Source organism: Phaethon lepturus, unplaced genomic scaffold (assembly GCF_000687285.1).
Source record: "Phaethon lepturus isolate BGI_N335 unplaced genomic scaffold, ASM68728v1 scaffold20990, whole genome shotgun sequence".
In the NCBI taxonomy this organism is placed as follows: domain Eukaryota; kingdom Metazoa; phylum Chordata; class Aves; order Phaethontiformes; family Phaethontidae; genus Phaethon; species Phaethon lepturus.
The window spans coordinates 1-15180 of NW_010512846.1; the positions used below are offsets into that span (position 1 = coordinate 1).

The 15180-nt window shown below is 39.7% G+C and overlaps 2 protein-coding genes across 2 annotated transcripts in view; one reads left to right on the forward strand and one right to left on the reverse strand.

Moving 5' to 3' along the window:
- Nucleotides 1-3: 3 nt before the first annotated feature.
- On the forward strand, nt 4-3836 carry LOC104621916 (the record flags this gene model as incomplete). The annotated part of the gene is made up of 2 exons (XM_010288546.1): nt 4-93; nt 2331-3836. Coding segments are annotated over 2 exons (1596 nt in total), but the record flags the coding sequence as incomplete, so codon positions are not given.
- An 8457-nt stretch (nt 3837-12293) lies between these two features.
- Nucleotides 12294-15180, reverse strand: part of TK2 (thymidine kinase 2, mitochondrial) — a 12385-nt gene continuing 9498 nt past the window's right edge. Inside the window, exons 4-7 of the mRNA XM_010288535.1 lie at nt 14536-14624; nt 14161-14240; nt 12798-12878; nt 12294-12392 (exon numbers count right to left, since the gene is read on the reverse strand). Of these exons, the coding sequence (XP_010286837.1) occupies nt 12294-12392; nt 12798-12878; nt 14161-14240; nt 14536-14624 (349 nt within the window). The remainder of the gene's footprint in view (nt 12393-12797; nt 12879-14160; nt 14241-14535; nt 14625-15180) is intronic.

A 15180-nucleotide genomic window follows, 5' to 3' on the forward strand; every position in this document is an offset into this window, starting at 1 on the left:
CTGCGCGACCTGCTCAAGGCGCTGGAGGTGCTGGAGTTGCTCTGCGTCAACCTGCTCCTCTCCCCGTGGAGGAAGGAGATCAGGTCGCTGAAGGTAGGGAAGCGCTGAGGTGTCGGGCGAGAGGTGCAGCCAGCTGCGGGGGAGGGCTCGTCCGGCCTCGGGGCCTCGCGGCCGTGGGCTTTCAAGGCCTCTTCCCCCCCGTCTGTGGCGCAGGAGCATGGCAGCGGCGTCCGCGCCCCGGGGAGTTAGGAGCAGCGTTTAGGAGCCCATTTTGAAGGGGTTAGGGGTGTCCTGAGCGGTGCGAGGGTGCTGCAAGGTGTTTGTTGGCCTTTACAGGCCTTGTCGTCGCCGAGGCCGGGCCTTCGGGGGTCTCCCCAGGAGCGCTGAGCAGTTCAAGGGTTTGGAAACGGAGACCTTCTGTTATTGTGAGATGATATAGAAGTAAAAAGATACAATGAAAGGCTTAGACTCTCATTACTCTGAGTTTTAATCTTAATTTGCCCATAAGGAAGGGATGCTTTTTAGCATTAGTTATCACTTTTGCTGACAGTTTGATGCCAAAGGCCAAGTGGGCCAGTGCCTCTCCAGTCTAGTGATTTTTACCACCTATTGTAGCTATAGTGACTGCAGCTGATGAAGTGGGTAGGAAACTCCCATCGAAAGAGGAAACGCTGTTGCTTTTTGCAGCAGTGTGGTCAAGGTTACCCTGCTTCCCTAGCACACTGAACACATCTCGTTGCCCAGAAAAGACAGCAATCTTCAAACACATGCAAAATCTATTTGCATTTAAACAAAATTCCTGAACAGCCAAAATGCAAACTTATTTCCCTTCCTACAGCAACCGGTGCTGGTGAGGAAAAGCCATTTCTTTCCTCCTTCTTGCCCTTAGGTCTCATCTGCAGATTCTCAACAGCTGTAGTTTCCTATTCTCCTCATACATCTCCCTAAAACAGGGCGAAACATAAGACAGTCAGGTCTACAGTTAGTGGGCTCAGCTTTACATAACACAAGAATCCTAGGCTTCATTAAAGTCAAACTTTGAAGACCACTGTGGGTAATCGAACATGCAAGACAGCCTGCTGAAGGCCTGAAATAATTCTGCTGCAAGGCACAAGTTGGAGAACAACTAGTATGTTATGTACATACAGGTTTGATTAAAAAGTTACTGGTCATATGTGGAATGCTACTTCACATATTTCCTGCCTCACCCACTCTGATGTCACACACACACCGCCCTTGTGCCTGCTCCTTACTTCCCCTCTAGAAGGAACAGAAGCTGGGGAGTGAAAGGCACTGTTGACAACTTTATCTGAGAATGGACTGAGGCTCAGTGCTACATTATACTATGACCTTTTAGGCTAATGGCCTTTTGAGGGGTCAGTTTTGTTGTCCTCCAAGCTTGTGCTTGTGAGACCAATGCTTAGGTCTCAGCCCTAGGAAGTAGATAAGTCAGTCTCAAGCTGGGCAGCCTGAAAATAAGGTACCCCTATTCTGGAAGTCTTGAGTTGGCATTCCTACCTCCATTCTGTTCTGGTTTGCCTGCAGTTGGTCATGCTTAGGTCAACATAGGCTGTCCTGTCATAGGGTTTCATGCAAAACCAAAACCTACTTCCAGTTTACAAACTAGGCTTCATGCCTGGGGTAGCTCCAAAACCAAGCAAATGTTGATGGATATTTTTGTTACACAGCAGCAGCATTTTCTTCAAGTCATGTTTTGCAGACAGCTTGTATAAAGAGAGGGTTTGGCAGTAGTTCTGCTAGAATAGTCTCGCTTCAGAAAAGTGTTTTCAAAGAAATGGCAACTTAATTCAGGGGTAGTAGAGTTATAGCAGGAGTCTGAACCATGGAAAATGTTAGAGTCTTGTCACCAATTAAGAAACACAATTAACAGTGAGTCCTTTCTGAGTGTTTCTTTAGGAAAAGATTAGACCTCAATGATTTATTCCATGAATCTTTGTTTGTTTAAAAACTTCCATTCTTCAGTAGAGCATGTAAGATTTATTGCTGAGTTTCTCCAGTTTGACTAAAATGATTTTGTTACTCTTCCTTTTTGAATATTGATGGTCTTGGCCAGTATCTCAGCAGGTCTAAACTTGCATAACTTCACTGAAATTAATGTGCTATAGCAGAGCTATAATGCTTGAGAGGCTGACTAATGCTCATAGAAAAGCCTCACTCCGATTCAAAATTCAGACTTTTAGGAACATAGTTTTTTTTTAAAGACTTAAGTTATTTTTGAAGTACTTTTGATTTTTAGCAAGTCTTTTATGCTCCCCTCCACCCCAGCTCCCCAGTGTTGATCTTTTTTTCAATGTTGCATTCTGTTTCAGACATTCACCGGTAATTTTGTCTACTATATTCAATCTGTGCTCCCAGATGACATTGTAAAAACAGTACTGGAGAAAATAGGTTACACTGAAACAACAGCAACAGAGTTTTCACTTGTCAAAAAGAGAAACAATGAGGAAACAAAGCAGACCGCATTTGAAATATTCCTGGCAAGAATTGAGTGTGAAACCATCCTTGAAATGACAAATGAAGAAAAACATGGCAATTTGGAGAAGACTCTACAGAAGAGAACACAACTGCACCAGCATCATGGAGATAAGGACAAAGGGGTTCAGATGCCCCAGAGGGAAGACACTGAAAATCTAGAAAACAAAGAAAACAGTGAGACATCTTTGTGCCTTGCTACTCAACAGAAGTCTTCAACTAATAGCGATATATCCTTTGAAGCTGCTGGGAATCTGAAGATCAAAGATGACATGCCTCAGTTAGCAGTTACTCAATCCACTAACAGGCTTCAGGAACACCAGAGGCAAGTCATTAACACTGTACATTTTCCAGGCAAATGCTCAGACAGTGAGGACTTCTTGATCAAATATAGTGACATTGTCATAAGACAAACACCTATTTTCAGTGAGAATCTTTCTCCAAAAGCTTTTGAAAAAAAGCCAAGAGCCAGTCTAAGTGAAGAATGTGTTTTGGCAGTCACTGCAGAGTCAACTGCAAATGAGATCAGGCCTGTGCCACTCTCACCAGGAGCAAGCGGTCCGCCAGCCTTTGCAATATTTGCTGACAGCTCTTGTGACAGCAAAACCACTTTGGAGTACAAAGCTCAAGAAGGCCCTGAAGAATCAATTGAAGCAGAAATTAATGATGCCATAAATTGCATAGACCCGGACCCTGCAGATGAACCCAATGCACTGAAGTCTCTGCCGTACAAGGACATTGTATCTGTCCAAAACTGCCGTGTCCCTAGGGAAGAGGAAGTCTCTGAGCTGTCTTTAACCTTCACAAAACTACAAATCAAGGACACTCAGGAAGACCTTATGTATCCAGTAGAGGAAACTGGCCAACCTGAGTCAGTAGCATATGCAAGTACAAGTGACAGACATGTAAGAGGATTTAATCACTCCAAAATAAAACATACATATCTGACCAATGCTCAGATGCAGAACAGAGCAGCTGCGCATACTGAGCCATCTTCACATCTATGCTGTACTGCTGGGAACATGGGGGATTCCACTACTGGCCCTGAGAGCAAGAGACTGTTAATGGATACTCCTAATGCACATACAGCTTCTGAGTGCTTCAGACACATTAGAGAGCCTCCTAACCTCACCTACATTCCACCACAAAGTATTGATATTCATTCTTCACGCATAAGAAGGACCAGTGCACAAGGCAGAAGGAACTTCTTGCAGCCCGAACGTGACTCTCCTGAATCCAGTGAAGTAAAGCTGGAGGACTATAACTCAAATGTAAATGAAATCCAGGAGCCTTATGTCATTATTGACAAAACCGACCAAGGAATGTTATGCCATCACACTTGATTCTACCAGTGCTTTACTTGTAATCTGCCTGGGTTTCTTCCTCTCACTTGTGGCCTTGATCACTTTTTCAAGGAGGTGATTAGCTTTATCAAAACAGTTTTTAAAAAACCACACTACCACTTTTGGGCAGAGAAAAAGGGAAATAGCTGAGCAAATTCTTAATAGCCCCTTCTCATCTGGAACCTTTGGCACTGCAACCTGAATGGTCACCTTTCTAAAGCATAGGCAACTTCCATAAATTTAAATCCATTTAATTTATTAGTCAGATTCCTTCTGGCTGTACTTAATGCCATACAGGTTTCTTCAGTTAAGCATACTTCTACTTTTTCCCGGGTTTTTTTTTGCTTTACAGAACTATTCCTGGAATATTCTTTCAGTATAGTGTGCTGTACAATGATAGAGACAGGTAGATGTTTCTAAGCTGGAAGACCCAACTTCATAGCTTTACATGCTATGCTGGAATGTACTTCTGTTAACTCATTACATTCCGGTGAAGCTGTGCTCTGAGCCAATCTTGCTCGTTTTCAGTTGAAAATAACTTTAGAAAGTTTGATAACATTCCTTTAGGTTTCAAGAAGGAAACAGCCCTGTGAACAGTTCTAGGTTTTTTTTGCATTAGGAGTGACAGTTTAGATCTTACAGAGGCAATAACCTGTATTACAGGTCTTATACCTGTCTCCACTTGTTACCAAAATTTTTGTGGCTACCACCACAAATTTCAAGAGAAGGGGTGAGCACTGTAATCATTCACTGCTATGAGAAGAGAGAGATCCAGCTAACTACTGCCATTTCCCTTACCCCTGTTCCTGCCACTTAACTCTGTACCAGCTCTGGAGTTTACTGGTGTTTTCTGTAAGCCAGTTCATCTCACTAAGATGAAGGGAAAAAACCCAGCCATTCTCTGCCATTTTAGTGGCAGGAAAAAAATCCGATCAGAGAAGGGTCCCAGTGTGCATGAGAGCCAGGATAAGGGATGTCCTGTAGGTGGGACTGCTCTGTGAAAAGCATTGTGCTGAGAAGGAAAGGGAGGAGGGTTGTTAGATCAGATCAGCTGTAAGCTGGAGTCCCAGCATTGAGACCCTCTGTCATACACATTTAATTAAATTTAGAAAAGCACACACTCACTGGTGCTGTATTTTAGCACAATCTAATCTACAGTGCTTCTTTATACTCTTGTTAGCTAGACAGTCTACTTAATACCGCTTCAAGTAACTTTTCCAGTAGCACTTCAGTGCTAAGAATGTTTTGTTGTTTCATGTATCATTAAAATTTTAGGTGAAATTAATTTAGTATAAATTGTTCATAATTGACTTTTATCTGCCAAAATTCAAAGAGGAGCACATGGATTAAATTAGGAAAAACCTCAGGAGCTAAGATGTAACGATCTGCTTATTGAACAACTAATGGTTGAAGTACTGCCATCACCCGATTCCAGCAGTGTGGGAGGAATAAAGCTTCGACCATGCTAACATCAAGTGACAGGACTGCCTTTAGCTTTGGGTAGGGTTGGAAGAAACTGGTGTTACCATCATGCACACACAAGTTAATACTTCTGTACTGCGTCTTGCTAGGATTGAGGTAACCTTCTTAATAGCAATAACTTTAATTGCAGCCCCTGGGGTGGTGTGTTTGGGCTTTGTGGCTAAAATTGTTGATAATACACCAGTGTTATGGCTATTGCTGAGCAGTGCTTGCACGGTGTCACAGCTTTCTCTAACTATACCTCTCATCCCCCAATGAGTAACTGGGAGAGGACACAGCTGGGACAGCTGACCTGAACTGGCCAAAGGAATATACCATACCACATAATATCGTGCTTGGCAATGAAACCGCTGAGCACAAGACAACTGGTTTTTTGTCTACCAAGGTGGCCATTGCTCAGAGACTGGCTGGGCATTGGTCTGCTTGTGGGAGGTGGTGAGTTACTGCCACTGCATCACTTGGGTTTTTTTCCACCCCGCTTTCCTTCACTTACTAAACCTGTGTCTCAACCCAAAAGCTCTCTTGATTTTGCTCTTGCTATTCTCCCCATACTGCTGGGGAAGGGGGCAACAAGCATCTGTGTAGGTGCTTAGCTGCTAGCTGTGTCAACCCACCACAAACTCCTTGCTCTTCTTTCAAGTACCTATCTGTTCTTCCTAACCATTTTGGGTTTTATAAGCTATATTTTCCCCCTGTGGGGGTTATTAAAATGTGTTTTAAATCTCATATTGTGTCAGTTATTCAGGAACTCTAACTTAAAACTGCAAAAACCCTCTCATCACAAATGATGATGTCTCCTAAGTATTTAGATGGCCATGAGTTACTACAGGATTCATATACCTATCATCCCATTTTTATCTTTACTGTTGCCATACGAGGAAAAGTAATTAACAGCAACTTACACATGAAAAACCAATACAAAAGGAAACTAAAGACTACCATGTGAAAAGACTATCTTGGACATCTAGCTCCATTAATGCCATACCGCCAGCCTTCACTAAACTTGTTCAGCTAACATCTATTGTGAGAAACACTCATGTCTCTACTAAACCTCCTCTGATGTGCCTGTGCACAATTGCTTCTGTCTTCATGGTACCTGGCATACGGGAGACATGACTTCACGTTGCCCTGCTGTGAGCAAAGCTTTGGACCAGCATCTTCCACGTCCAGGAGCTTATGAACAACCTCACCTGGGGAAAACAAAGTACACGGTCTTTCAGAAGAGAGGAAGCGTAGCCCTAACTTGCTAACAGTACACCACAGTCCCGCAGCTCCACCAACTCGCAGAAACACTGGTGGAGATAGTAATTATGAACAACACCCACCAAACAAACAGTTAAACTGCACAGAAATTATTAAATATAAAATGGCCATGTTCTGACAATCTACTTTTTGTTAGCGTGCGTGGATTGAGGAGAAGTCTCCTCTTCATGGCAGATTGGCCAGGACTGTTAAGTGTCTGTCCGCCTTTGTAGGAAGAGCTACTATGCACTTCAAGTCTTCCAGATATTTTCATCTGAGTTTCTTATTGCTGCAAGAACACCTGTAAATTCTCTTCCTGTACAAATGGTAGGGTTTTGAGGTCTTGTATTAAAAATTACTTTTGTATTTGCAAATTTATGGGGTCTCAAGAGACAACTGTTTTACAGTTAAAGACACGTGAAGAGACAGGATTTGAAAACCATCTGAAATAAAAGCCAAGTCATATTTGATAGGCCTTAGGCAGCGGTCCTTTGTGCAGCTGCTTCCACATGAGTAAGGCAGAACTGGGTTTAAAATCCTTGTTGTAAATACAGTCAGACCTGAGAAGAGGGACAAACAAAAGGGACCATAAGATTTCTGACCCCATCTGCTAATGCCCTCCTGTCCCTGTTGGTAGTAACCACTGCACGTTGTGTTGGCTAACTTAAACAAGAGCAACGACTTGAGCAACGCTGCTAGCCAGCAAGAGGGCTGCCTGGGCCCCTTTCTAAAGGAAGGTGATTTGTGTTTATAAAATGTGTGCCTATCCTCTGGTGAGCTGTCAGCTTTAATTGCGCTACAGCTGGTCCCGATTGTCTATGAATTGAATGGGGATTTACTGACTGACTGGATGGCTTTCTATCACAGAGGCATAAGGCCAGTTCTGTTCCCAAATTTATATGCTATACACAACCAACTTTGAATGGCTCCATTCCCCCAAGCCTTGGATTAGAGAAATTCTCTTTTGATCAGTGCACACAGAGCTCAGGCACCAGACCTGGTAGCTGGGCAATACTCACTCACGCAGCCGCTCCCTGCTGGGTCTCTTATAGCAGTCATTTAACCCCCCTAACATTTGTATCACACATACACCCTTGCCCTGTCTGGAGTTACGGTGCCTAAAGCAGCATAGCTTCATTTTAGAAGAAACTGTTCATTTTAAAGCCAAGAATGAAAACCAAATTTCAGTGTTAAGACAAAAAAAAAAAAAAGGCACAAAACTGGAAAGCATGCAAACACTAGATGAATAAAAAAAATTTCAATCTGCTTCAGAATTATAAGTGACAGTCTTAAAAACAACAATTCCCTGAGACACAAACAAGCCACACCTTAAGAGGGACTGGCAAGGGTTTGCAAAGCACTGAAGATAAAGATCATTCATAGCTGTCTCATCACAAAAAGACAATTTCTGAAACACTGCTTTATCATTTTTTACCTTGTACCTAAATGCTAGGAGATAACCACCAGTAACACACCACAACAGCTAAAGGTCCCACCCATTGGAAATTAATTGGCACAGGTGTCTAAGTGAGATAGCTGATTAAATCCCACAAGGCTCCTTTTCACAGCATTAAATAGTAAAAAACTGACCTTGGGATTGGGATGGAATAGAGTGACAGCTGCAGAGCACCGTACTCGCAGTGGAAGTCCTAGCAGCTCAGTGCTTTTTGTGCTGTGTGCGAGGGAGGAATGCATCGCTGCTACCAGGCAGAGGGGTCTAGGGTGGAGCAGGGGATTCAACTCAAAGCCTTCTGGCATAAAAATAAGTAAAACCAAGTAGTATGTATGCAATACACAGGTAGCAAACACAGCTCCTCTATCCTGTCACTCTCCTTATTGAACCTCTGTACGTGTTCAGACAGAGGTCACTCTTACAGGTGGATGTTTACACACTTAGGAAAATGGTGCACGATCCTGATACAGAACAAACAATTACCGCATGTCAGCCTCTTAAAAAATGATAAATGATCAATTAAAAAATCGATCTGGACTAGACAAAAGACTACATTTTTCTTAGGTAGGAATTAATCTACCAACTGCTAGTTTTTGTTCTGAAGCTAAATTTTTTTTGAAAATTGAAATCTTGCAACTTTCTGTCAGCCCTCTCAAATGCTGGGGGGAAAAAAGCCACCATCATTAATTCTCACCTGACTCCCAGAGAAGTTGTGGATGCCCCATCCCTGGAAGTGTTCAAGGCCAGGTTGGATGGGGCTTTGAACAACCTGGTCTAGTGGAAGGTGTCGCTGCCTACAGCAGGGGGGTTGGAACTAGATGATCTTTAAGGTCCCTTCCAACCCAAACCATTCTGTGATTCTATGATTGATTCTATGACTTTATCCTGCTTTAGACATGCACGATGTTTACTTAAACCTCCATACACTACAGAAAGGACTGGATTCTCCAAGTCATGAAACAGGACAGTAACTTGCTAAGAGAGCCATTATTCAGGAAAGGGACAAGAGAGCTTCAGGTCTGAATTTTTCAATAGCAACTGATGTCAGAATACCCAGCACTTCCTATAGTCTCTGCAGGAGGAAATGCACTGAAGAGAGATGCTGGATTATTTCCTGGTGTTGGCAGTAGTTTTGTGTGCTAATTACACTGATGAAAACAATTTTCAAGGTTTCTTAAGACCTACAGTTTTGGACAGTCACTTCTGAAATGTTTCATCAAACAAGGAACTTGTCCTGAACATGCTTCCCATGCTAGAAGAAGAAAGTACACAAAAGGCCAGGCTAAGAGAGTGGAACTGTTAAATGATTTAATTTTTGCCAGTCTCCCAATCTTACTTCAAATTAATTCATATGCTGCTCCCAGATGTTATTGATTTGCTAAGACACCCTGAACAGGACAAAGTGAATACCAGCGTCTGGAGAAGACATCAGTTCAGGCTAAGTATGTAATAAAGAAAAGGCAATACAGGAGGAGATAATCACTTTCACATATACTAGAATTTAGATGTGTAACTCATTGTGACAGAAGTAATTAAACCCCACAATTTTTACTCATCTCATGTGTTCCTACAATATACTCCAGAACAGCCAAAATGTATGTAAAAACAGTTATGTATGGTTCAGTCTACAAGTATAGGCTACACCCAACTTACAGACCAAATCTTAAAAGCCAAGAGAAGTGGCAGCTTGTTTATAATTATCCATTCCACTGGTACTGAAGTTCAATCGGCCTACAGAAACGGAGTACTTTCTATGGTATTTTGCAACTTACTACTCAATCACCGCTTCTTAGACAGTCAGAAAAGAAACAAGATATGTATCAGACTAATGCTGATTGCCCTTTTTTCCCCCTTCCCTTCACCGAGAGGTTTCAAGAAACAAAAAGCAAATCAATTCCAGGCTTAAAAACACAACTTTATGATTATGGCAGTATTTTTATCCACACATCTATAGCAGACTGCAAACATTTTATATTTGTGATACATAACAAGCAACCTGTTTGGTTTTGTTCCCACTTTTCATTAAATACCCCAACCTTCCTGTATATGAAAATCTATACATTAAAATCAATAGATAGCAAAACATAAAATAAACGTGTTCTCTGTAGCCATCACATCCGTAATTTTTAATAAATAAGTTATATAAATGATTTCTTTATATTCCATTATAATTATGAATGTCAATAACCTCCATACAAACTACTGTTTTGTTAAGGGGGGGTGGAATCTGACCAAAAAGCATGAATGTCTTTCAAAAGCTGAAAGATAACAGGGAGATTCTTTGTACTGTAAGATTCTCTGTACAAAACAATTATGTGATATTTTCTGGACTGTGTGCAAAATATACATCCTTGGCTTCTACAACCCATAATGAAATTAGAATTAAGAACAAACTGCAGATGACTGAGCTTCAGATTTATAGAACTAAATTCGAAAGAAATAGTCTTTTCGGTCTCTTACAGAAGAAAAAAAAATTCAAAAGTTTAAGAGAAGGTTTCAAGAATGACCACTATCCCCTTAAGCTTACAAATATTGAATATTATTGCAGCTTACAAATAAGCTTCAATAAGTAAGATAATAACTTAACAGGCAAAATCTTATTTTTAAGGTAGAATTCTAAAGCTTTACAACAGAACAACAGAATGGCAATACTGGGTTCACAAGCTTTAGTATATTCATTTAGTACTTCACTAGGAAATGCCCTCTCAGTGCACTGATCATTATCAAATTTGTACTGATTTTGAAAAAAAATAATACCCCACCAGATGGAAATAACAAGAAATGAACTGCGTTTCCTGACTCTTGAAAACAGTGCGGTCATTTCAATACAATAATTTTTAGGCATACCCCAAACCAGCTACCACAAAACTACAAAATAGCAACAGTGAAGCGATCTCCAAAAGTAACACCATCAGTTCCAAATCAAGTGGAACATGGAAAAGCCAAGTAACTGGAAATGTACATCCTCCAACAAGTTACAGACAAATGTCTGTAATAAATGACCAAAGTACTAACCAAAGTCTTGGATATTAGCCATTTTTAGGAGCATTCACTACAAAGCTATGACAGATGCCCAACTATATTAATACACGTGTGTTTTAAAGCACTGTTAACCTTTCTTGCTCCAATTAAACCAACCAAAACTCTTACAGAAAAAAAATATATATATATATACACACACTGTACTTCACAGAACCATTTCCCTCAAATTAAACAGAAAAAGTAATGTGAAAACAGTCAGAACTGCTGCATTAAAAGGCTTATCTTGAATACACCACTCAGAGGGTAAAGCAGAAATTAAGGGCAGCTCAAGTCTTTAGCTAACAAGTGCAAGAATGAAACCCCCACTATTTTTCTCTACTCTCCAAGTACATGTAAGTCACAAAAAACTCATCAAGATATAAACCCAAAGAACCATCTATATTTTTCTTTATAAAAAAACCCCATACAATCGAAGAATCCAAAATAGTTAAGAAATCAATTAATTCTAGGTGGGTTTTTATAACCATTTGAAAGGAAAAACAAACACAGTTCTGTGCCCCCTGTATTTTCATTAGTTCTCAACTCAGCCATAGCAGTGCTGGTGATTTCATGAATACTAGAGAGAAAGAAGCCCTTTTAAAAACCCAGTTCAAAAAAAAAAGCCTCAGAGCCATTCTGCAATCACTTATGAAAACTGTTATTTTTTTTGGCCACTGAATTCAGTGGGACTATACTAGTGCATAGTTATCTTCAGAACTGCAGCTATATTGTGATTTCATGTGAAGCAGAAGAAACTTACTGAATTCAATGAAACTGCACTAGTGTAGGTAGGATTAGAGTAAGACCCCCTCTTTCAACCTGATATGACCTTAACAAAGCTACTTTAACTTGATGCACTTATTTGCTTCCTCTAATTAAAAAAAAGGACATACCACCTCCTGTATGGAACTATTTCTTTCCAATTACAATAAAAGGATTGTCTTTGGGGAAAAAAAAGAAGAAATTTAGGTTACTTATAGGAAGCAGCAGTGAAGTGAGAAATGGGAGAAACAGACATATTTTAGCTGAATAGAACTGGCACAGTAAAGCTGATGGAAAACCTAAAAACATGAAAGGGAATTGGTTTATATTCTGTTTATGACTTGTATCTGAACGTTTCATAGCAGTAAGTCCACAACTTTCTACAAAGCATAATCCAAAAGCAAAAACATTATATTTAGAAATATTAAAAATACTCAAAAATGCCCCCAAATCAGACTTCATAAACATGTTTTTTAAACTACAACCACTGCAAACTTCTATAAATGGTGCTGCATATTATATGGGTTTAGTATTTGGTCCCGGTTTTCTTCATACTTTTCTATCATTTTCTGCATGTCATGGTCAGCTCCAATAACCTTGAAAAGAAGAATATGAACATTAGAAATAATTGACAGCATAAAACATGGTTACTTTTGAGCAAAATACAACAGGACTACCACTGAAGCCAAATCCATACCCATACACTCCTAGAGATCTGTCCAATTAGCTTTCCGTTCAGAATTTGGTATTCATTGAAAAGCTACGTGTCTGATCCTGCAATCATGGGGAACAGATCCGCAAATTCCACCGAACAGGTGGAAGACCAAACTTTTATGCTATACACTATGCATAGTTGTAAACATTTTTCTGAGGTTTTCCTTCTCCCAAGGGTATTAGCAAAGCAGATTTTTTTTTTTACTTTTACCATTAAATAACACCTCAATATTTGAAGATTTCCATCCTCCATGTGCTTAATCGGTTATAACTAAAATAACACTCACGAGCACTGGGCAGGAAACTTTAAACAGTGTATGTTTAATGAGCCACTCTTCATAAAGCTGATGGATAGCTTCTAAATATTCCTAGAAAAGAGACATTCAAATAATACATATGCCCAGGGATGAAACACACATTTGCAATTTTTATGCATTTGGTAAGTAGTTAAGAACTACGCATAAAAGCTGGCATTAGATATTTCCACTTAACAAAAACAAAAAGCATCAGAAGGTTTCTGAGAAAAATTAATTCCCAGTACAAGGTTTTACTCCATGAAGAACCTCAAAGACACACAGCTTACAGGAGGACAGGTCCCTCAGCTCCTTTTAAGATCAAGAACCATGTTTCTCCTGCATAGGTATAATGTGGCTCAAGATTTTACAGAGAAGAATACAAAATAGAGAAGTAAGGACAAAAAAGGCAAACTGTGAATAGTATGTATTGAAGGCACTTGCTGTGTCAATACATCTTCCTAAAATTTCCAGTTCACTTTCTTCTAACTCTTACTCAATTTCCTCTGAAAGCACTTCTGCCTGTCATCAACTACTCGTTTTTTTTCATGGCGACCACTTAACATTTTTCATTCCTAATTCCGCCTCCCCTTCAGCAAAGCTGTGAAGTAAGACGTCTCTTCAAATCCGTTACAGCAAGGATTTATTGTCCAAGGCAAAATTTCACATGGCCCAAAATTTAGCTCTTCGCATGTATCTTCAACTGACAATTGCTTCTACTGAACTACAAAACACTAGAGATACCTTTGTAGTATACAGTATGTCTTCTGTAACTACATTTCCTTCTGGTTAGCCTTTCTTTAGGAGAAAATTTGTTTAATTAAGGACCATTCTGTAAACTGTGACACAGAAAGTGATCATTCAGTTACTACAGTTTATTTTTAAGCAGGTTTCCATGCTAACAATTTTCAAGAAGTTGCTTGTTTTCAGACACAAGCAGAGACACTTTTCATGCATAAACATCCTGGTAATAGCAGACAACAGAAAGTGCCCACATAAATCTTCAGCACCTGCACACACAGGTATTTGCGCTTCAACTGGGTGCCTTTATGCCATTTAATGATACAAAAGCAATTGCCTTTTTACATCTTAGAGAAGATTAACAGTTGATTAACACTCCAACCTAAACAGTAAGCTATAGTACACTGATTGCTAAAACATAACACTTGGGAAAGTCTGTGTGCATGATAGATCATTTTTATAAAATAAATCAAAATTAAATACTGAAGTTTTCGTTTGCAATGGAAACAGCTGCACCACATTTTGGCAATACACTCAGGATATTGTAGTATTTAGATTGGAATCATTTACGTTTTTAAAGCTCATTGTAACCACATATATTGAAGGAACTCCTTACCAGAGGAATGATCTTTTCCTCTTCTCTGCATCTTCTCTTTAACCTCTCATAACAAACTTCAGGAGAAGTCTGCAGATAAACTGCCATAACAAAAATTATAATCGTTATGTTCAAGCATGAGCCTTAAAAGCAAAGCAGCAGCTTACTTCACAAACTGTAGAAGGAAAGAACACTGACTTGGGTACCACCACTGAACATTCCCTTTGGCATTACTGTTAATCACTCCATGGATTCATGCTGCCTGATGCTACACATTGCAACACTATCATACTGAATAATGTGATTATTTATGACCCAGGAAACAAGAATTCTTTTTTCTCCCAGTAAGGAAACCTACCCACAAACATGCCCCTCCAGATCTCATCAAAATTTTACCTATCAAATCAACCGCAACATCAGTGTTGTTCTGGATCCACTCAAACCATTCGGTTAGGACAACGTAATCCACCTCTGGCATTTTTCCACTGAATAAACAGAAAAGTCATCACTCACTGAGCAGCATGCACAGATCAATTATAAACTCATATTTTTTTCACTTGACTAGAATTACTCCCAATTTACTCCAGCATATGTGAAATGAAAACAAGACCAATATTATGCCCACCCAAGTTCAAGGCCTCATCAGGCATTCTTTATACAATAGAAAAACCAAACCTTTTTCTTTTTAAAAAATAAGTACTTACTAAAACAAAGTTTCTATTATTAACAGTTAAAAACATCAATCATTTTTCCCACTACTGTTAAGAAATAATTACTTGGTGACTAAGAAGAAAAACATTACCATGTTGACATGTATACAACAACAACAAATTAGTGTCAATGGTATTTATTGCTCAAGTTCTTTATATCAGGATCATTTCAAATATATCTGAATTACTGCAGTGCATGTCACCAGAAAAGCTTGATTTACTAAGCAGTACAGACAATTCATTACAGAAGCCATATAGAAAGCAGTGAAAAAATAATGACACCATGTAAATAAAATTTACTCCCACTGTAAGAAATATTTGTGGAAAGAGT